We start from the raw sequence: 23426 nt of genomic DNA on the forward strand, positions 1-23426 counted from the left end.
GGCCACTGCGAGAACTGCGCTACTTTTTAATTACAGTACAGTACAGTACTGGGTTTCTCAGAAAAAGCAACGGTCCGTCGGCGGATCCCATTGGCTCCCATCAGGGCATCACGTGCTCTCTGTGGGAGGAGTTGAAAAGTCCCCGCGCTCGAGGCCAAGAATCCTGCGGCCGTTTTGAGTGTTTCTTGCGGCTCTTTTTTATGACTCATCTCTTTATTCATCTCTTTCTTTTGGTCCAATCGTGTAGGGTCTCCTGCTTGGTGGCGGTGGGGTTAGTCCCCTGGCTGATTTTAACTCTTTTGTTTCCTCCTTCAACTATCGCCTTGGCGATGGTCCGAGATGGTTGAGGGGGGGGGGGGGGTCATCTACCTCAGTGTTTCCCAGCCTTGGCAACTTGGAGATATCTGGACTTCAACTCCCAGAATTCTGGGAGTTGAAGTCCAAATATTTTCAAGTTGTCAAGGTTGGGAAACATTGATCTACCGGATCACCATTACCAAAGATGGTGTCAAGGAAGAAGTTGTCTTAGGAGTTGATATCCCCAAGTTTTATGATGAATGAATTTACAGTACTTCCCAATTCCCCCTCCCTTCATTTTTTATTAAAGGTTAAGCGTAAACAATGTGTTTTTTTGGGTTTTCACAGATTGACATGCACATTGTATAGCAGAATGAAGAAGTTGGAAGGGACCTTGGAGGTCTTCTAGTCCAACATCCTGCTCAGGTAGGATACGCTATACCATTTCAAACAAATAGTTGTCCGTTCTCTTTTTAAAAACTCCAGTGTTGAACTACAGTATTCACAACGGGTGGGTTTCAATTACTTATGCCATCGGTTCATATTGTGACGTTTTGTGCACGCTCTCTCACTTTGCTCTCGTGGGCATGCGTCCCTTCATGCAAATTCACTTCCGCACATGCTCAGGTGGTCTCATCTCAAACACAACTGAGGAGCTGCTCAGCTGTGCTTTGGAGGGAGAAATAAAGGTCGGTATTAACCCACAGGTGAGCGGGAGGGTTTTTTTCACAGCAGAGGACAAAGAGAAGACATCCAAACACCAAACAAATTGCTGGAAATTACAAAAAAAAAAAAAGATGGCGGCGTGCATGAACCAGCAAAGACAGAACCGGATCTGCGAAGGCATCTTCATGTCACCAGCAGGTCACCGTTTGGGCGATCCAGTCCAAACCGTGAGGAACCTACACCTGATTCACAACTTCCAGAGGCAAATTGTTCCACTGATTCATTGGTCTCACTGCCAATAAATTTCTCCTTAGGCCTAAGTTGCTTCTCTCCTTGATTACTGTATTTTATAGAGTACAGGTAGTCCCCGACTTACGATGGGGATCCATTCCCATGGCCCGTCATAAACCGAATTTGGTGTAAATCGGAATACGTATTCCGATTTACATGAATATTCCGACTTACACGGTGGCGGTGGCTTCTTCAAGGAACCAACAGCTGGTCCTTCTCGGTCGCCACCTCCATTCGAGTGAGGGGATCCCTGTGGTGGGCAGCCTCGGAGGCTACAGCAACGCAGTGCCAAGAAAGACCGGCTGTTGGTCCCTTGAAGCCGCTGCCGCCTCCATTCGGGTGAGGGGATCTCCGTGGTGGGCAGCCTCGGAGGCTACAGCAAGGCAGCGCCGAGAAGGACTGGCTGTTGGTCCCTTGAAGCTGCCGCCACCTCCCTTCAGGCGAGGGGATCTCCGCAGGGTCTCCAAAGCCGCTGCTCACCGCAGAGATCCCTTCGCCCGAACAGAGGCGGCAGTGGTGGCTTCGAAACTGTCCCCGGGTCGTCGCAATGACGAAACATCGTACATCGGGGATGACGTAACCCGGGACTACCTGTATAAGACACTCCAGACTATAAGATACGCTTACCTTTTGAGGGGAGGAAAACAAGAAAACAATATTTGCCCTTGCCTCCCAGCATCCATCCAGTATTCATCTGGCCCGTTTGCCACAGCCCATTCGGCAGCCCATTCACTACCACAGCCCATTCTCCATGGCCCGTTCACCACCACGGCGGCACGTTTGCTGTGGTCTGTTCAGCATATTTGCTGACACCACAGTCCATTTGGTAGAGCCCATACACTGCTGCCCATTTGCCATGGCCTGTTCATCATCACTGTGGCCCACTTGTTGCCACCCGTTAGCCGTTGCTGCGGCCTGTTTGGCGGTGCCCATTTGGTGGCACCGATCCCCGTTGCCTGAAACCACCCAAAATGTGACACGAGCCCATCACCTCAACTGACTGGTTATTAGCCAACACTGCCCAGATCTGAGCGATTTTATCAGCAAAAAACTTATTAAAATCCTCAGCACTGCCCTGCAAGGGTTCGTCAGATATCACCACCCCCATTAAGAAGGGAGCGAATTGCACAGAAATGGAAAGAAAAGACAATACCAAAAGACACCGAAGTATTTAAAAAAAATATAGAATGTGCAGAACTAGATATGATGACTGAACGTTTAAATAATCAAACTGAATCAGAATTTTATAAAATATGGAATAAAGTATATGACTGGTGGAATTTTAAAAATGGTATTAATAGTTAATTATAAGTTAGAATGAATTAATATATAGTATAACTAACTTAGAAGTGTATATTCTTTCATTTTCTTCTCTTTTTTCTCTATTATTAATAACCTTTTTTCTGTTTAAGTATAGAATATTTTAAAATATAAAGGAATTTGAATAATAAGTTTAATATTATAAAAATAGAGTCGAATTCAATAAGAATGTAACCTACATGTGTGGTACTTCTGCTTTGATCTGAATACAGTTAGGTTTTTATATTTCTGTAATAGTTAGACTTCTACGATAAGCGGAGCAATAGTAGCTCCTTAAATGTTTAATGTTGTATGTTTTTGTCTGTCTTTTTTTTTTGAAAATCAATAAAAAATATTTAAAAAAAAAGAAAAAAAGAAGGGAGCGAATTATCCTAAACAGGCTGGGTGGGATTCCATGGATGCAACCAAGGTGAAATGATATGCACATCTTGCTGCCTTGATGGCCACCTGATAAGTCTCAATATAGGATCTTTGAAGTGTTCAGTTAGATTCAGATTTACTTATTATTATTATTATTATTATTATTATTATTATTATTATTATTATTATTATTAATTAGATTTGTATGCCGCCCCTCTCTGAAGACTCGGGGCGGCTCACAACAGTAATACTAGGAGGACCTCTTTCCCCCTAGGCCTTTACAATTCTATGCATGGTATGTATGTATGTATGTATGTATGTATGTATGTATGTATGTATGTATGTATGTTTGGTTTTTATATTAATTGATTTTTAATCATCAATACCAAATTACTATTGTACACTGTTTTATTGTCGCTGTTAGCCGCTCCGAGTCTCTGGAGAGGGGCGGCATACAAATCCAATAAATAAATAAATAAATAAATAAATAAATAAATACAAAAACAATATAACTGTGAGACTGGGGATAATTTTCATTTTTATCCTTGTGTTGGTTTTATCTGTTTAATGTCATCTTTGATGAAACTATTAATAAAAGAAGAGGTATGCATTCTGAGTTTTGTCATTGAAATATTTGATACATTTTTAATTGATTATTGCAGTTAATTGACCTTACGTTTGATAACTAAATAATAAATATATGGGTTTTCATGATTTAAAACAATAGAACATGAGATCAATTGCAGAGTCAGGCAGCTACTGCTTTAACAATTGCATAAGCTTGCCAAAATTGTTTGCTGAAAAGAAAGGATCTTGTTTTCTTCTTACCTGAGTTGCTTCCTATGTGAGAGGATGGAAATAGGAGGGATTTTAGCCTCCTTAGAATCATAGAAACATAGAAGGTTGACGGCAGAAAAAGACCTCATGGTCCATCTAGTCTGCCCTTATATTATTTCCTGTATTTTATCTTAGGATGGATATACGTACTGTATGTTTATCCCAGGCATGATTAAATTCAGTTACTGTGGAAGTTTGTTCCAAGCATCTACTACTCTTTCAGTAAAATATTTCCTCACGCTACTTCTAATCTTTCCCCCATCTAACCTCAGATTGTGCCCACTTGTTCTTGTGTTCCCTTTCCTATTAAAAACACATATCTCCTGAACTTTATTTAACCCTTTGACATATTTAAATGTTTCGATCATGTCCCCCGTTTCCCTTCTGTCCCCCAGACTATACAGATTGAGCTCATTAAGTCTTTCCTGATACGTTTTATGCTTAAGACCTTCCACCATTTTTGTAGCCCGTCTTTGGACCTGTTCAATCAATATCTTTTTGTGGGTGAGGTCTCCAGAACTGAACACAGTATTCCAAATGTGGTCTCACCAGTGCTCTATACAGCAGGATTACAATCTCCCTCTTCCTGCTTGTTATACCTCTAGCTATGCAGCCAAGCATTCTACTTGCTTCCCCTACTGCCTGACTGCACTGTTCACCCATTTTGAGACTGTCAGAAATCACTACCCCTAAATCCTTCTCTTTTGAAGTTTTTGCTAACACAGACCTGCCAATACAATACTCAGATTGAGGATTCCTTTTGCCCAAGTGCATTATTTTACATTTGGAAACATTAAACTGCAGTTTCCATTGCTTTGACCACTTATCTAGTAACGCTAAATCATTTGCCATATTACAGACGCCTCCAGGAATATCAACCCTATTGCACATTTTAGAGTCATCGGCAAATAGGCAAACCTTCCCTACCAAACCTTCCCCTATGTCACTCAAAAAACATATTAAAAAGAATAGGACCCAGAACAGACCCTTGTGGCACACCGCTTGTAACCAGGCTGTGCTCAGAATACCATTAACAACAACCCTCTGATATCCAGCCAGATGAAATCCACTGAACTATGCACGAATTAAGTCCAATCTTCAGTAACGTATCCTTGTTGCTCAGAATTTGCTAGTTCACTTTGAGTGGTAGGTAGGTAGAGGAAGTATCAAAGTTAATTTGGAAGAATCAAGAACTGGGATAGCACCCGTGCGTTCATTTTGAGAGGAGGCAGCCATTTTGCTCCTAGGTCCAGATGTTAGCATCACCAGCTGCCAAGTTTGAAGTTTTCTGTGCTAGATCGAAGGCTCACCCAGACGTCAGCAGGAAATGGTTGAAGCCCCACCCACCCACCCACCCAAAACAAAACCCTGAAACATACAATGTCTCAGACTTTGCTGTCTCAAAGGTGCTTTTTTTCTTCATGAGGCAACTGAATTTTCTTTGAAGAAGAACCTTTTAGGGAAAAAAAATCTTTGGGAAACCAGTGGGAGCTGCAGATGATGTGAGGGCTCTCCAAAACTTGGGGCATTTAAAGGGACATTGGATGGCCATCTGTCCGAAATGTTATAGGGACTCCAACTTGAGCTGGGGGGGGGGAGTTTGTACTAGATGACCTATAACAGTGGTCCCCAAACTACGGCCCGCGGGCCACATGCGGCCCACTGAGGCCATTTATCTGGCCCGCCAGTGAGTGACAAGAGCACAGGGAAAAGAGAGAGAGAAAGGAAGAAAAGGGAAAGAGAGGGAGGGAAGGAGAAGTGGAGAGGAATTAAGGAGGGAAGGACGGAAGGAAAGAAGGAAGAATGAAATGGAGGGACAGAGGAAGGAAGGACTGTTTTTTTGAGGGGGGGGATTTTTTTTTATTTCTCTCTCAACATACATTCAAACAACACAGTGTACCATCTAATTTTCCATGAATAAAATGTGGCATTTTGTTAGTAACTAATATCAATCATCAAAAAAGTTGCAAAAGGTTTTTTTTCTAATTTTGTCAACCAGTTACATTCATTTTCTTTTAATTAATTTCCCTCCTTAATGTTCCTTCAAAAAGTGCAACACCAATTATATTTCTAACTTATTAACCATTATGTCAAAGTGCTTCCTTCTTTCTTTATACATTTTTCATAAGCCAAGAAAATCTTGTATAGCCAATCAGATGTTAACAAAAGAAAATTAAAAACAAAACATAAACATATATGAATTTCAGATCTTCTCCCCCCTCTAAATAGTACGTTCCCATTTTGTTTTTTACTTTAAAACAAGGTGTGTGCAGTGTGGATAGGGATTTCTTCGTAGTTTTTTTTTATAGTCCGGCCCTCCAACAGTCCGAGGGACAGTGAACTGGTCCCCTGTGTAAAAAGTTTGAGGACCCCTGATCTATAAGGTCCCTTCCAACTCAAATAAATAAATAAATAAATAAATAAATAAATATTTTAAAAAAACTGGATGACTGAGAATCTCCATAGACACTTAGACTTTGCCCATCAATGGGTAGTGCAAAAATCATTTAAATTTGGCAATTGTAAAATAACAAGGATCGTAGCCAGAACAGTCAATCATCACTTTGATCTCAAGAGAACCACCGTAAGGAAGGAGCAGCCATCCAAATTTGGGTTTTTTTCCCCCCGACCTCCCCCAAACAGGCTCTGCGGAGTCGGAAAGGGACACCCGCCCACCCCCACCCCTCGCCTGCGCCCCTCCTCCAGGCCAGAGAGCCCAACCCCTTTTCCAAGCCCCGCCCCCAGTTCTGACCCTCTCCCCAAAAGGCGGAAGGCGTGGGAGGGGGCTTCTTGAGGGAGCTTTCCTTTTCCTTCCTCCTCCTATCCCACCGGTTGCGTCTGGTCTTCTGCCTAGCAAACAATGACGACATAGGGATACTTTTTTCCCCCTACTGGTTGAGCTTGCTCAATCGCCGGCTTGCTCTGGAAAGCGGAGCGCGCGTGGAGGATCGCGGCGCTTAATGGCTCTGACCTTTTTGCTCCTGGTGTTAGCGACGGTCAATCCAGGAGAGAGCAGCGTCGGTGAGTCCCTTCGGGGGCGGTGGTTTTTTTTTCTGGGGAGGGATCTATTCAAGGAATCTCTCTCTCTCTTCCCCCCAAAGCTTAACTCTTTCTTGTCCGCTCCTCCTCCCTTTCCGGCCCCTCTGAGAAGGGACCTCAAAGAATGGGTTGAACTCTGCTGCCTCCCTCTCTTTCCCTCTCCCTCCCCCCCCTCTCTCACACACAAATCTACACCGCTCCCCCCCCCCCACAGTACAAGAGGAGGAACTTACAGAGGTCAGTCAAGTCTCCCTGGGAGCCCCTAAGAATAGAACAGAATTTTATTGGCCAAGTGTGATTTGACACACAAGGAATTTGTCTTGGTGCATATGCTCTCAACGTACATAAAATAAAATACAGTACTGTATACTGTACATTTGTCAAGAATCATGTGGTACAACACTGAATGATTGTCACAGAGGTCAAATAAGCAATGAAGAAACAATCAATATTAATAAGAATCTTAGGATACAAGCAGCAAGTTACAGTCATACAGTCCTAAGTGGGAGGAAAAGGATGATAGGAATGATGAGAAAAAACTAGTAGAAATAGAAGTGCAGATTTAGTAAAAAGTCTGGCAGTGTTGAGGGAATTATTTTTTTAGTAGAGTGATGGCGTTTGGGAAAAACCTGTTCTTGTGTCTAGTTGTCTTGGTGTGCAGTGCTCTGTAGCGACGTTTTGAGGGTAGGAGTTGAAATAGTTTGTGTCCAGGATGCGAGGGGTCAGTAAATATTTTCCCCACCCTCTTTTTGACTCGTGCAGTATACAGGCCCTCAATGGAAGGCAGGTTGACAGCAATTGCTTTTTCTGCAGTTCTGATTCTCCTCTGAAGTCTGTTTCGGTCTTGTTGGGTTGCAGCACCAAGCCAGACAGTGATAGAGGTGCAGATGACAGACTCAATGATTCCTCTGTAGAACTGGATCAGCAGCTCCTTGGGCAGTCTGAGCTTCCTGAGCTGGCGCAGAAAGAACATTCTTTGTTGTCCTTTTTTGATGATAAGTGCAGTCCTTTCTCTCCCCCCCAAAGTAGTGATTGTGTAAGAGCTGCATTTGCACTTGACCACAATTCACAAACTTCCTGGCTTGCCTTCAGCACAAAATAAACTCCGCCTGGGTCTTCCTTCCTTGTTTTGGGCAAGAGCCGGGGTGGTGCAGTGGTTAGAGTGTAGCAGTGCCGGCTACTTCAGCTAACTTCAGATAGGTTAGGAGTCCTCGGACAGAGGCGGCATAGAAATCCCATTAATAAACAATAAATAATTGCTAGCTGTAGTTCAGCAGTTCAAATCCCACCCACCGGCTCAAGGTTGACACAGCCTTCCATCCTTCCGAGGTGGGTAAAATGAGGACCCGGATTGTTAGAGGGGTGGCATACAAATCCAATCAATCAATCAATCAATCAATCAATAAATAAATAAATAAATAGTCTGAGTCTGTAAACTGCTTAGAGGGGGCTGTAAAAGCGCTATGAAGCGGTATATTAAGTCTAAATGCTATTGCTATTTGGAGACTGTTGTGTTTGTTTAAAAATATTCGCAGAAAATCTGCGATTGGTTAAGACGCGGCTATTCAGAAAATAGCCGCGAAAGTTAAATGTGTGTCAGTTGGGAAAAGCCCGCGTTAAAAAGAGTATAAAAGGGCAACGGGTTAGCCGTTGCCCTCATTCCGGCAAATCTACCGTTCTAGTGTTTGTAATCTCTCTTGCTATGAATAAACCAGTTTGATTTAAACTACCGGAGTCCTGACTTTTCAGTGGCGACGAGGAGGTCGAACTCCCGCTAACGCAGCCATGAACTCGGCCATGGCTCCACCGCCGCCTGTATTCAACTCCGAGACGGAAGCTTGGACCTCGTATATGTCCAAATTCACATTTTTCCTGAAAGCGAGCAATCTACATGACGCCGATGACGAGAGGAAGAAAGCTATATTCCTCGCTTATTGCGGCACAGAAGTCTACAGCCTAGCCTCTACACTCGTTGACCCAGACACCCTGGAAACCGTCGCATGGTCAACTCTACAAGCAAAACTTGCCGCTCATTACCAGCCGACGACTCCTGTCCGCGTATACCGCCATCAATTCGCTCAGATGAGGCAAGCGGACGGAGAATCCACCAACGATTTTATAACTCGGCTACGCGCACTCCTTCCGAAGTGCAAATACAAGGATCCAGAGGAACAATTGATTGACCGCCTTATTTTCGGTCTAACAAATATCACGCTCCAGAAGAAATACTTAGTTGATGAGGATGCCTCTCTCCAAGACATTCTTAAGGCAGCAAAAGCCTCCGAGGTATCTGAAACATCTGTTGCCGAAATTAAACGCGCAACCTCAACCGTTCATCACATTCCTGATGAATCACCTTGGCACGCCTGCTCTCCTGATGAAAAACACTCGGAATCCGCTACTCCAGACGACACCTGTCTCCAAATCCGAAGAGCCTCCGACCATGACGCCAAAGAAGCCTCCCGTGCAGACAGATGTGCCGGCTGCAACGGAAATCACCCTCGTTTTCGCTGCCATTTCAAGGACGCCTATTGCCGCCGTTGCCAGCGCCGCGGCCACATCGCTGAAGTCTGCCGCGCCGCCAACCCAACTCCAGCAACTCAGCAAAACCAACGACCCTATTTTTCACCAAGGAATCGACGACCACCGTTTTCACGCAACGTTTCCCGCCCGGCTGACAACTCGCCCTCTTCTAACCAACGAGGTAACTCCCCTTCTTCCGTAAACTGCAATTTCCCCGCTGCGGAAAACAAGCTATTTGTTTCTCTTTTCCTCAACGGCCACCCCTGCCAAATGGAATTAGACACCGGTTCCAGACATTCCATAATGCCTTGGGAAAAACTTAAATTATATTTACCTCGTGTAAAACAAACTGACTTGCAACCTTGGGAACCGGGTTTGAGTGATTTTCAGGGCCATTCAATTCCAGTATTAGGATGCTTAAATGTTCCTATTGCATTTAAAAAATTTCAAGGGCTTTTACCTCTGTTAGTGGTTGACGGTCCTAAACACTCATTACTGGGACTTAGATGGTTACAACCTTTAGGCATTGAAATTTCAGGGGTTAACAATGTATGTGACTCTTTTGACCCAAATGATTTATTGAAAGAATTTCCCGAAGTTTTTTCTAGCACTCTGGGTAAATATACCGGCAGCCCCATATCGTTTAATTTGGACCCAAATATTTCGCCTATCCGATTAAAGCCCCGCAGAATTCCCATTCCACTTTTGCCTAAAGTGGATGAACAATTGGACAAATTAATAGCTCAGGGCATTTTAATTCCCACTGATCATGCCAAATGGGAAACTCCTATTGTAACGCCCGTTAAGCCGGATGGCTCTATTAGAATTTGCGCAGATTATAAAGCCACGATTAATAAAGCACTACAGCATAATGCCTATCCAATCCCAGTAGTGCAACAACTCTTGCACACCTTAGGAAATGGGTCCATCTTCGCGAAGTTGGACCTGGCACAGGCATATCAACAGCTTACCGTAGATCAAGACACCTCTGAGGCCCAGACAATCGTAACTCATAGAGGTGCCTTTAAATGCACCCGGCTCCAGTTTGGAGTCTCTACCGCCCCAGGTATCTTTCAGGGTCTGATGGAACGCATTTTAAATAATATTCCTGGGGTCGTCCCATATTTCGACGACGTATTAATATCTGCCACATCCAAATCTGAGTTATGGGACAGAATCAGGCGCGTTTTAACTAAATTTAAAGAAACAGGACTCCATTTAAAAGCAGACAAATGTTCTTGGGCCGTGCCCAAAGTTGAATTCTTGGGTTTTACAATAGATCGTTTTGGAATTCACCCCACAAATGACAAAGTTGATGCCATAAGAAATGCCCCCACCCCCTCAGATAAGACAGACTTACAAGCATTCCTAGGACTCCTTAACTTTTATTCCGTCTTTCTTAAACAGAAAGCGACGGTGGCAGAACCGCTTCATAACCTCCTAAAGAAAGACTCTGCCTGGACGTGGGGACCAAAAGAACAAGCCGCTTTCACAGCAGTAAAAAATTTACTTTCCTCCAACAGTGTCTTAGTACAATATAATGTAGCTATGCCCCTATCCCTAACCTGCGACGCTTCACCGTTCGGCATAGGAGCCGTCCTCAGCCATAACTTTCCGGACGGCACAGAAGCCCCAATAGCCTATTATTCTAAAACTCTTTCGGCAGCTGAAAGGAATTACTCCCAACTCGACAAGGAGGCGTTAGCCCTTGTCGCTGGAGTTAAACGATTTCATTATTATCTTTGTGGTCGGCCCTTTACGTTAATCACCGACCATAAACCGCTTTTAGGTATTTTGGCGGGAAACAAACAAACTCCCGCCTTTCTTTCCCCTCGCATGACTCGTTGGACTATTTTTCTAGCCGCTTACAATTATACATTAATCCACAGGGGGGGGAAAGAGATAGGAAATGCTGATGCATTAAGCAGGTGCCCCCAAACAGAATTAGTCAGTGATCCAGCCCCTGCCTCAAGCGTTTTATTAATTGAAACTAGTAAACAAACGTTATTAACAGCAACAGAAATAGCCAATCAGACACAAGTAGATCCAATTTTGAAATACATTAAACAATGGATATTAAAGGGATGGCCAATTGAACAACAACCAAACCAATTTCAACCTTTTAAGAATAGACAGTTTGAATTAAATGTGTTAAAAGATTGTATATTATGGGGAGACAGGGTTGTTATTCCAAAATCCTTACAGAAGCAAGCATTGCAGTTATTGCATATAGGTCACCCAGGAATAGTCAAAATGAAAACTATTGCCAGAAGTCATTTATGGTGGCCAGGGTTGGACAAGGACATAGAGTCATGGGTGGGTGGTTGTGTACCCTGCCAGAGAACAAGACCCAACCCACCAAAAGTCACACCATCAGAGTGGCCAACACCAAGAGGGCCCTGGTCTAGAATACATATTGACTTTGCAGGACCAATCAGGGGCCAATCCTTTTTACTGGTTGTGGATGCATACTCCAAGTGGCTGGAAATTGAACTCATGGCATCCACAACTACTAGCGCAACTATAAAGGCATTAAGGAAAATGTTTGCCACACATGGTATTCCAGATATTTTGGTATCTGACAACGGGCCTCAGTTAACAGCCCGTCAAATGGAACTATTTCTTGCAGACCAGGGCATAAAGCATGTGCTCACTCCACCTCATTTTCCCCAAGCTAATGGGCAAGCAGAACGAATGGTTAGAACCACAAAGGAAGCATTAAACAAAGCACCATTAGGAGATTGGCAACAACAAATAGATGAATTTTTAACCATTCAGCATATTACGCCGTCAGCGTCCACAAACAAAAGCCCGGCAGAACTTTTAATGGGCAGAAACCTCCGTTCTAAATTAGACAGAATTCACCCAAATTACCAGAATGACCAAAAAGAAATAAAAGTACAAAGTGAGAGACAGTTTAACATCGGGGATTTAATTTATGCTAAAGACTATGATTCGAACGATAAATGGAAAGATGGAACAGTATTAGATAAAACAGGTTTTAAAACATACATCGTAATATTAACAGATGGGCGCAGTTGGCATCGGCATGTCGACCAACTACGCAAGAGAATGAAGACTAACCCAGACATTTTGCCTACTGTAGACAAACCAATAGAGGACTTACCAGAACCACCTCGAGACTCCAGCGATGGCTGCTTGTTGCCCCTGGCGGCCGGCGAAGATCAAAATGCATCATCGCAACCAGGCCCGTCAGAGACTAGCCTTAGCGGAGCAACGGAGCCAGCCGTCCAGGCAAGCAGCTCCCAGCAAAATGAACTGCGCAGGTCCCAGAGATCTGTAAAACCACCAATCCGCTTGCAGGACTATGTGACGTGGATTAACACGTAATCATGGTCTCAGCCAAAGAGGGAGGGGTGTTGTGTTTGTTTAAAAATATTCGCAGAAAATCTGCGATTGGTTAAGACGCGGCTATTCAGAAAATAGCCGCGAAAGTTAAATGTGTGTCAGTTGGGAAAAGCCCGCGTTAAAAAGAGTATAAAAGGGCAACGGGTTAGCCGTTGCCCTCATTCCGGCAAATCTACCGTTCTAGTGTTTGTAATCTCTCTTGCTATGAATAAACCAGTTTGATTTAAACTACCGGAGTCCTGACTTTTCAGAGACTCTTCTGGGTTTCTGGTCCTGGGAGGATCTGCTTCATTCTCTAATCGGTTCCGTTTATTTTAGACACAGAGGTTGTATTTCTTCACCTCCATCTCGGAGCCCAGTCACGGGTTGCCCCAGCTTCTCTCTCTCTCTTTGTCTCTTTCTCTCTCTCTCACTCTGTGTCTCTTTCTCTGTCTGTCTCTCTCTCTCTTTCTCTCCCTCTCTGTCTCTCTATTTCTCTCTCACTCACTCTTTCCCTCTCTCACTCTGTCTCTTTCTCTCTCTCTGTCTCTCTCTCTGTTTCTCTCTCTCCATTTCTCTCCCTTTCTCTCTCTCCCTCCCCCTCTCTTTCTCTCTCTTTCTCTTTCAGATTTTCTCTGCTTTCTTTCTCTTTTCTCTCTCTCCTTTTTACTCTCTCTCTTTTTCTCTTTCTCTCTCTCTTTCTTTCTCCCCCAAAGCTTAACTCTTTCTCATCTGCTTCTCCTCCCCTTCTGACCCCTCTAAAAAGAGACCTCAAATAGAAACATAGAAACATAGAAGACAGACGGCAGAAAAAGACCTCATGGTCCATCTAGTCTGCCCTTATACTATTTCCTGTGTTTTATCTTAGGATGGATATATGTTTATCCCAGGCATGTTTAAATTCAGTTACTGTGGATTTACCAACCACGTCTGCTGGAAGTTTGTTCCAAGGATCTACTACTCTTTCAGTGAAATAATATTTTCTCACGTTGCTTTTGATCTTTCCCCCAACTAACTTCAGATTGGTGGGTAGAACTCTGCTGCCCCTCATACAGAGAGAGACAGAGAGAGAGAGAGAGAGACTCCTCCTCGCCCCCCACAGGACAAGAGCAGGACCTTCCAGAGGTCAGTCAAGTGTAGCATAATTCTTCCCCCCACCCCCCAAAGTGACGGTTGTCTGAAAGCACAAAACAACTCCACTTGAGTCTTCCTTTCTTACTTTGGGCAAGGTTTTGGTGGCTCTTCCGGGCTTCTGGTGCTGGGAGGATCCATCTCATTTCTCAACTCGGTTCCCTTTATTTCAGATACGGAGCTTGTAGCTTCAACTGAAGCCCCCTAACTCTGCCCTTCTGGTTCTCTTTCAGGCGCCTCCTCCCACTCCCTGAAGTTTTTCTCTACCGCCATCTCAGAGCCCAGTCAGGGGGAGCCGCAGTTTGTCTCTGTGGGTTATGTGGATGACCAACTCTTCAGTTTCTATGACAGCAACAGCCACAAGATTCACCCTCGAGTCCCCTGGATGGAGAAGGAGGACCCCAAATACAGGGAGACAGAGACCCAGGTATTACATCTGACTGAAGAGGTGTGCAGAGAAAGCCTGGAGATTCTGAGGAGTCGCTACGATCAGAACAAAAGTGAGTGATGGTTCGGCCGCATATTCCCCTCCCCAAGGATCAGAAGGGAGAGAAAGGGGGGTCCCACCCAATGTTCCCTCTAATTTTGGGGGGGGGGTGGAAAAGTATAGTGTCTGAGCGGCAGTCCCTTTGGGACTGGGCGGCACAGAAATAATAAATAAATAAACAAACAAATAAAAAACCCACCCTGTTTTGCCTCAGAGAATTTCAAAATAAAATACTGTACTGTGTGTCTATAACAGTGAGCTCATAATAGGGCAACTCTATCAATATCAAAATGCCACTTAAATAGTTGAGCTAGTTTCAAACTAGATTTTGATTTTCTTTCTCTCTTCCTTACTCCCATTCTTTTTCTTTCTCTTTTCCTTCCTCTCTTTTTTCTATCTGTTTCTCTCTCTTCCTCTCTCTCTCCTTCCCTCTCACTCTTTCCCTCTCGGCTTCTGGGCAGGTTTGGAAAACTCTGAGTTGATGATGATTTTTAAGTGAGCGATTGCTCACTGCTCAGCTTAGAGGGAACTATGGTCCCACCCAGAGGAAGGGCTGCTGTCATACTTAAAAAAAAAAAATGTTTATTCCTTCTTTTGCAATAATTAAAATTTATCCTTGACCCATGGCCAATGTTCCCTCTAATTTTTTTCCGGTGTGGGCGGAAATGTATAGTGTCTGAGCGGCAGTTCCTTTGGGACTGTGTGGCATAAAAGTATAAACAAACAAACAAATAAATAAATAGGAAAAAAATTTCCCTTCTCTTTTATTAAAAGAAATTAATAATAAAACAAAACCAAAATCTATTACTATTAAAACTAAAACAACCAGCAAAACTAAAAACACAACTATTAATAAATCCATGCTTTAAAATCTTTATTTCTTAAATATTTATCATAGTATTATAGTAATCTAGTAATACTATGAAAATCTATCTGAGAGGAAATGGGGAAGGGTCCCTCAGTGGCTTCTCTCTGGGGGAAAAAGAGGTTGTAGGAATTGGATCCACTATTATTTTGTGGATGGGGAACCAGAGCCCACATTTTGGGTTGGTGAAAATCCAAAAATCTTCAATGGAAGGTATGATCTGGGTACCACGAGGTAATTGTGGGGGTTGGGGAAGTGGGGCATCCTGAGGAAAAAACTGCTGAGTGGCCTCTCTTGAAGACTTTCAATGGAGATTGAGGGGTCTCCTTGTCATCTCCCTTCCAGCTTTTGGCTCTGTGTTGAACATCCAGGCGGAGGATTTGAGGCTCTGAGGATCCGAAGCAAGGGGGGGCTGCTTGTCCTCCTTGTGTCCAGAAAGAACCTTTGGGGGAGGGGGAGAAGATGGAGGGGAACATGGGAAGGCAGCTGGATCTGGGGACCTGCAAAGTCCAATTTGGAAGCTGTGAGCCGCCCTGAGTCTGCGGAGAGGGGCGGCATACAAATCTAAATAATAAATAAATAGTAAAATAAATAAGATGAAGGATCTGAAGTCTCATCCAGAAGGACCTAAGTACCTTCATAAGGGAAAATGTACAGTGGTACCTCATGATACGAACCCCTTGTCTTACGAACAACCCGAGATACGAACCCGGGGTTCAGAAAATTTTGCCTCTTCTTATGAACTTCTTTCTTCTTACGAACCCACCGTCGCCGAGAAGCCCTGCTGCTCAGCTGTCGCTTTTTGAAACCGCCAGGGGGCTTCTCAGTATCCTCCTGAACCCGAACGCCAAACCCGAACTTCTGGGTTCGGCGTTCGGGAGGCCGCCGAGAAGCCCCCCGGCTGTTTTAAAAGGTGACAGCCAAGTGGTGGGGCTTCCCAGCAGCCTCCCGAATGCCGAACCCGGAAGTTCGGCAAAAGTTCAGGTTCGGGAGGCAGCTGGGAAGCCCCGCCGCCCGGCTGTCACCTTTTAAAACAGCCGGGGGGCTTCTCGGCGGCCTCCCGAATGCCGAACCTGGAATTTCTGGTTTTGCATTCGGGTTCAGGAGGAAGCTGGGAAGCCCCCCGGCTGTTTCAAAGGGTGACAGCCCGGTGGCGGCGTTTTTTTGAGAGTTGTTTTTTTTCGTTGCATGGATTAATTGATTTTACATTGTTTCCTATGGGAAACAATGTTTCATCTTATGAACTTTTTGTCTTACGAACCTCCCCCTGGAACCAATTAGGTTCGTAAGACGAGGTATTACTGTATTTCTTTTATTTCCCAACCATTTAAAATCCCTTTTCTCCTCTGTTCCTCCTGTCTCAGTGTCCCAGTAGGGGAGAGGGGTTTTTTTTCCTGGGGACTCCACAAACCATGATTCTCTCCCTCTTTCCAGGCCTTCACACACTGCATGGGAAGTATGGCTGTAATATCAGTGCAGAAGGGAGGAAAAGTGGGTTTAACCTTTATGGCTATGATGGGAAGACCTTCATCACCTTCAACACAGAGAACGTCACCTGGGTAGCTCTTGACCCCCAGGCCCATATCACCCAGAGGAAATGGGATGTGGATACAGGATATAATCAGAGAAAGAAAGCCTACCTGGAGGAAAAATGCATCAAGTGGCTGGAGAAATACCTGTCTTACCAGAAGGAGCCGCTGCAGACGACAGGTGAGCATCTGGGTCCAGGGTGAACTTTCCTCCTTTATGTCCGGATTTCTTGCACACATCCGGACTCCTTTGGGTCCCTGGTCTGTAGCCTGGTTGCCCTGAAGGGAATCCACCTCCCCCCCTCCCAGCATCTCTCCAGTGCTGCTTGGTTCTTACTGAGGACCTGTATGCTGCATCAGTCAAAAAGAGGGTGGTGAAAATATTGACTGAAGCCTTACATTTACAGTGTTCCCTCGATTTTCGCGGGTTCAAACTTTGCGAATAGCCTATACCACGGTTTTTCAAAAAATAGTAATTAAAAATACTTTGCGGTTTTTTTTCTATACCACGGTTTTCCCCGGCCGATGACGTCATACGTCATACATCAAAAACTAATAATTTTTGCAAATATATAACAAAAAAAATAATTATTGTCAATAAATAATTATGTTTATAAATATCAGGATCAATAAGTGTGTTATTCAATGGTGAGTACCAGTAATAATGGTGAGCAAATGGTTGTTAAGGGAATGGGGAATGGTAATTTAGGGGGTTAAAGTGTTAAGGGAAGGCTTGTGATGCTGTTCATAGCCAAAAATGGTGTTTTTACATCCGCATCTCTACTTTGCGGAAATTCGACTTTCGCGGGCGGTCTCGGAACGCATCCCCCACGAAAATCGAGGGAACACTGTATTTATTTATTTAGTAAAATTTATATGCCGCCCAACTCCAATGGATTCTGGGAGGCTCCCAAAAGTGGCAACAATTAAAAAGCAGTGTAAAAATGGGTTGCAATATTAAGACGTGGAACTTCCAGAGGTCAGTCAAGTCTCCCTGGGAGCCCCTAAGAATAGAACAGAATTTTATTGGCCAAGTGTGATTGGACACACAAGGAATTTGTCTTGCTGCATATGCTCTCAAGGTACATAAAATAAAAAGATACTTTTGTCAAGAATCATGTGGTACGACACTTAATAGAAACATAGAAACATAGAAGTCTGACGGCAGAAAAAGACCTCATGGTCCATCTAGTCTGCCCTTATACTATTTTCTGTATTTTATCTTAGGATGGATATATGTTTATCCCAGGCATGTTTAAATTCAGTTACTGTGGATTTATCTACCACATCTGCTGGAAGTTTGTTCCAAGGATCAACTACTCTTTCAGTAAAATAATATTTTCTCATGTTGCTTTTGATCTTTCCCCCAACTAACTTCAGATTGTGTCCCCTTGTTCTTGTGTTCACTTTCCTATTAAAAACACTTCCCTCCTGGACCTTATTTAACCCTTTAATATATTTAAATGTTTCAATCATGTCCCCCCTTTTCCTTCTGTCCTCCAGACTATACAGATTGAGTTCATTAAGTCTTTCCTGATACGTTTTATGCTTAAGACCTTCCACCATTCTTGTAGCCCGTCTTTGGACCCGTTCAATTTTGTCAATATCTTTTTGTAGGTGAGGTCTCCAGAACTGAACACAGTATTCCAAATGTGGTCTCACCAGCATTCTATATAGTGGGATCATAATCTCCCTCTTCCTGCTTGTTATACCTCTAGCTATGCAGCCAAGCATCCTACTTGCTTTCCCTACCGCCTGACTGCACTGTTCACCCATTTTGAAACTGTCAGAAATCAGTACCCCTAAATCCTTTTCTTTTGAAGTATTTGCCAACACTGAACTGCCAATACAATACTCAGATTGAGGATTCCTTTTCCCCAAGTGCATTATTTTACATTTGGAAACATTAAACTGCAGTTTCCATTGCTTAGACCATTTATCTAGTAAAGCTAAATCATTTACCATATTACAGACGCCTCCAGGAATATCAACCCTATTGCACACTTTAGAGTCATCGGCAAATAGGCAAACCTTCCCTACCAAACCTTCCCCTATGTCACTTACAAATATATTAAAAAGAATAGGACCCAGAACAGATCCTTGTGGCACACCGCTTGTAACCTGACTCTGCTCAGAATACTCGCCATTAACAATAACTCTCTGATGTCTACGCTTCAGCCAGCTGCAAATCCATTGAACTATCCAGGGATTAAGTCCAATCTTCACTAATTTATCTATCAGCTCTTTATGTGGAACCGTATCAAAGGCTTTGCTGAAGTCCAGGTAGGCAATATCCACGGCACCACCTTCGTCCAACACCTTTGTGACATAGTCAAAGAAATCAATGAGATTAGTCTGACATGATTTGCCTTCAGTAAAGCCATGCTGATTTGGGTCTAATAAGTTATTGTTTTTTAGGTGCTGATTTATCCTCTTTTTGAGTAGAGTCTCCATCATTTTAACTACAACTGATGTCAAGCTAACTGGCCTGTAGTTACCAGCTTCTTCTCTACTGCCCTTCTTGTGAATAGGCACAACACTGGCCATTCTCCAATCCTCAGGAACTTCTCCTGTTAACAAGGATTGGTTAAACAAATCAGTCAGGGGGGTAGCAATGACAGATCTGAGTTCTTTAAGAACTCTGGGGTGGATGCCATCTGGACCCATTGCCTTATTTATCTTTAATCGTTCAAGTTCTTCTAAGACATCGGCTTCTAAGATCACTGGAGCTGAATCCGTACAGCTGGAAGCAATGCTATATCCCTCTATAGTATTATTTTGTAAGGTGTCTTTTGAGAAAACTGAACAGAAGTAGCTATTGAAATAGTCAGCGATCTCCTTATTCCCATTAATGCATGTATTATTCCCGGTACTAAGCTTCGTGATGCCGCAGTTTTTCTTCTTCTTATCATTAATATATCTGAAGAAGGTTTTATCCCCCTTCTTTACAGATTTGGCAATTTCTTCCTCTTTTGAGGCTTTAGCAGCATATATTATCTGTTTCGCCTCCTTCTGCCTCATTTTATATACCTCCCTATCAGCTATACTTCCAGACTCTTTATACCTCCTATAGGCAGCCTTTTTTTCATTGACTATAGCCCTTACATCATTGCTAAACCATAGCGGTTTCTTCTTCCTTTTACCTTTAGTTATTTGTCTTACATACAGTCCAGTGGCTTTTAAGATGGCCTTTTTTAATACAGTCCACTGGATGCTCGCTCCTGCCATTTTATCCCTCCCCTTTAATTCATTATCTAAATATTCTCCCATTGCATTAAAATTTGTTTTTCTGAAATCCAATACTTTGGTTGCATTATAGGATTGCTCACAATGAGTTTTTACATCAAACCACAAACATAGATGGTCACTGCAACCTAAATTTTCTCCCACCTTGACATCTGAAACCCAATTCCCATTCGTAAAAACTAAATCTAGAATATTCTCCCCTCTAGTTGGTGTCTTAACCAGCTGTGCCAGAGCTGCTCCTGTAAAGGCCTCTACTATATTCTTACTTTTGCATGTAAGGGCACTGGGGATATTCCAGTCAACATCAGGCATGTTGAAATCACCCATAACCACAATATCTCCCTTTACTGCCATTTGGGTAATTTCATCCACCATCTTGTTGTCATATTCCTCGGATTGCCCTGGAGGCCTATAGATCACCCCAATTCTAATGACAGAACCTTCTTTATTTTGCATGCAAATCCAGAGAGTCTCTAGATCTTGACACGTATTTTGAATTAGTGTTGTTTTTAGACTTTCTTTAATATAAATGGCTACTCCACCTCCCCTTCTCTCTATTCTATCCTTCCTATACAGTGTATATCCTGGTATGGATATTTCCCATTCATTAGAATCCTTAAACCATGTCTCAGTTATGGCAACCAGGTCCAAATTATCTCTAGATATTATGGCCATTAATTCACAGAGCTTGTTGCTCAAGCTTCGAGCATTGGTGCACATTACCCGAAGAACATTATTTTCGTTATTAGTTTGCCCCTTATCATCAACTACATCTATATTATTTGCAGCTCCCTTTTCATAAGCTTCCAAAAACTGCTTTATCCTCATTGGTCGGGGACAGAAATCACCCACATCAGTTACATCTCTGTCCCCTTTACCTAGTTTAAATGCCTGTCCAAAAAAGTTCTGAATTCCTCACCGAGCACCTGGGTACCTCTGTATGATGGATGCAAACCATCCCTCTTAAACAACTCCCTATTAGACCACCTACTGACATCATGACTTACATAGCCAAAACCTTCAGCTTTACACCACTGCCTTAACCACACATTAAACTCTCTGATACACGTTGTTTTATCCTCTTGGCCACAAACCGGTAACACCTCTGAGAAAGTCACTGAATCAGTTATTTTACCCAGCTCCACACTTAGACATTGAAAATCTCTTTTTACTACATTAACATTTCTCTGGGACAAATCATTTGTGCCAAGATGCACCACCACATCAACGTTATTACCTTTACTCACAGTCTTAACAATGTTTGTAATCCGCCTCCTGTCCCTGCTGGCAGTGGCCCCTGGGAGACACCTCAGCACCTTAACCACATCCTTGCTCTGTCCCAAATCAACACCTCTAACGGTCGAATCACCCACAAGAAAATGTGTCCTCTTTTTATTTCTACTAACTGTACTTGATGGTTTGGTGACATTTACGACAACTTCCCCTTTGAACATCCCCTCATTCTCTGCCTGAGGGACCTTGCTAATATCTCCAACATCCTTACTATTTAAATCCGCAAGAACACTATAGGAATTCGATACAGAGAGACCAAAATTGCTATGTTAATGATTGTCACAGAGGTCAAATAAGCAATGAAGAAACAATCAATATTAATAAGAATCTTAGGATATAAGCAACAAGTTACAGTCATACAGTCCTAAGTGGGAGGAAATGGGTGATAGGAATGATGAGAAAAACTAGTAGAATAGAAGTGCAGATTTAGTAGAAAGTCTGACAGTGTTGAGGGAATTATTTGTTTAGTAGAGTGATGGCATTCGGGGGGAAAACTGTTCTTGTGTCTAGTTGTCTTGGTGTGCAGTGCTCTGTAGCGACGTTTTGAGGGTAGGAGTTGAAATAGTTTGTGTCCAGGATGTGAGGGGTCAGTAAATATTTTCCCCGCCCTCTTTTTGACTCGTGCAGTATTCAGGTCCTCAATGGAAGGCAGGTTGGCAGCAATTGCTTTTTCTGCAGTTCTGATTCTCCTCTGAAGTCTGTGTCGGTCCTGTTGGGTTGCAGCACCAAGCCAGACAGTTACAGAGGTGCAGATGACAGACTCAATGATTCCTCTGTAGAACTGGATCAGCAGCTCCTTGGGCAGTCTGAGCTTCCTGAGCTGGCGCAGAAAGAACATTCTTTGTTGTCCTTTTTTGATGATAAGTGCAGTCCTTTCTCTCCCCCCCAAAGTAGTGATTGTGTAAGAGCTGCATTTGCACTTGACCACAATTCACAAACTTCCTGGCTTGCCTTCAGCACAAAATAAACTCCGCCTGGGTCTTCCTTCCTTGTTTTGGGCAAGAGCCGGGGTGGTGCAGTGGTTAGAGTGTAGCAGTGCCGGCTACTTCAGCTAACTTCAGATAGGTTAGGAGTCCTCGGACAGAGGCGGCATAGAAATCCCATTAATAAACAATAAATAATTGCTAGCTGTAGTTCAGCAGTTCAAATCCCACCCACCGGCTCAAGGTTGACACAGCCTTCCATCCTTCCGAGGTGGGTAAAATGAGGACCCGGATTGTTAGAGGGGTGGCATACAAATCCAATCAATCAATCAATCAATAAATAAATAAATAGTCTGAGTCTGTAAACTGCTTAGAGGGGGCTGTAAAAGCGCTATGAAGCGGTATATTAAGTCTAAATGCTATTGCTATTTGGAGACTCTTCTGGGTTTCTGGTCCTGGGGGGATCTGCTTCATTCTCTAATCGGTTCCGTTTATTTTAGACACAGAGGTTGTATTTCTTCACCTCCATCTCGGAGCCCAGTCACGGGTTGCCCCAGCTTCTCTCTCTCTCTTTGTCTCTTTCTCTCTCTCTCACTCTGTGTCTCTTTCTCTGTCTGTCTGTCTCTCTCTTTCTCTCCCTCTCTGTCTCTCTATTTCTCTCTCACTCACTCTTTCCCTCTCTCACTCTGTCTCTTTCTCTCTCTCTCTCTCTCTCTGTTTCTCTCTCTCCATTTCTCTCCCTTTCTCTCTCTCCCTCCCCCTCTCTTTCTCTCTCTTTCTCTTTCAGATTTTCTCTGCTTTCTTTCTCTTTTCTCTCTCTCCTTTTTACTCTCTCTCTTTTTCTCTTTCTCTCTCTCTTTCTTTCTCCCCCAAAGCTTAACTCTTTCTCATCTGCTTCTCCTCCCCTTCTGACCCCTCTAAAAAGAGACCTCAAATAGAAACATAGAAACATAGAAGACAGACGGCAGAAAAAGACCTCATGGTCCATCTAGTCTGCCCTTATACTATTTCCTGTGTTTTATCTTAGGATGGATATATGTTTATCCCAGGCATGTTTAAATTCAGTTACTGTGGATTTACCAACCACGTCTGCTGGAAGTTTGTTCCAAGGATCTACTACTCTTTCAGTGAAATAATATTTTCTCACGTTGCTTTTGATCTTTCCCCCAACTAACTTCAGATTGGTGGGTAGAACTCTGCTGCCCCTCAGACAGAGAGAGAGACAGAGAGAGAGAGAGAGAGAGACTCCTCCTCGCCCCCCACAGGACAAG

General features: G+C 43.4%; 1 protein-coding gene across 1 annotated transcript in view; it reads left to right on the forward strand.

Moving 5' to 3' along the window:
• Positions 1 to 6681: 6681 nt before the first annotated feature.
• LOC139159714 (uncharacterized) overlaps positions 6682 to 23426 on the forward strand; it is a 45146-nt gene continuing 28401 nt past the window's right edge. The window contains exons 1-3 of the mRNA XM_070737056.1: positions 6682 to 6792; positions 14046 to 14312; positions 16599 to 16874. Of these exons, the coding sequence (XP_070593157.1) occupies positions 6732 to 6792; positions 14046 to 14312; positions 16599 to 16874 (604 nt within the window). The 5' untranslated portion in view covers positions 6682 to 6731. The remainder of the gene's footprint in view (positions 6793 to 14045; positions 14313 to 16598; positions 16875 to 23426) is intronic.

This window comes from Erythrolamprus reginae, chromosome 2, assembly GCF_031021105.1.
Source record: "Erythrolamprus reginae isolate rEryReg1 chromosome 2, rEryReg1.hap1, whole genome shotgun sequence".
NCBI lineage: Eukaryota > Metazoa > Chordata > Lepidosauria > Squamata > Dipsadidae > Erythrolamprus > Erythrolamprus reginae.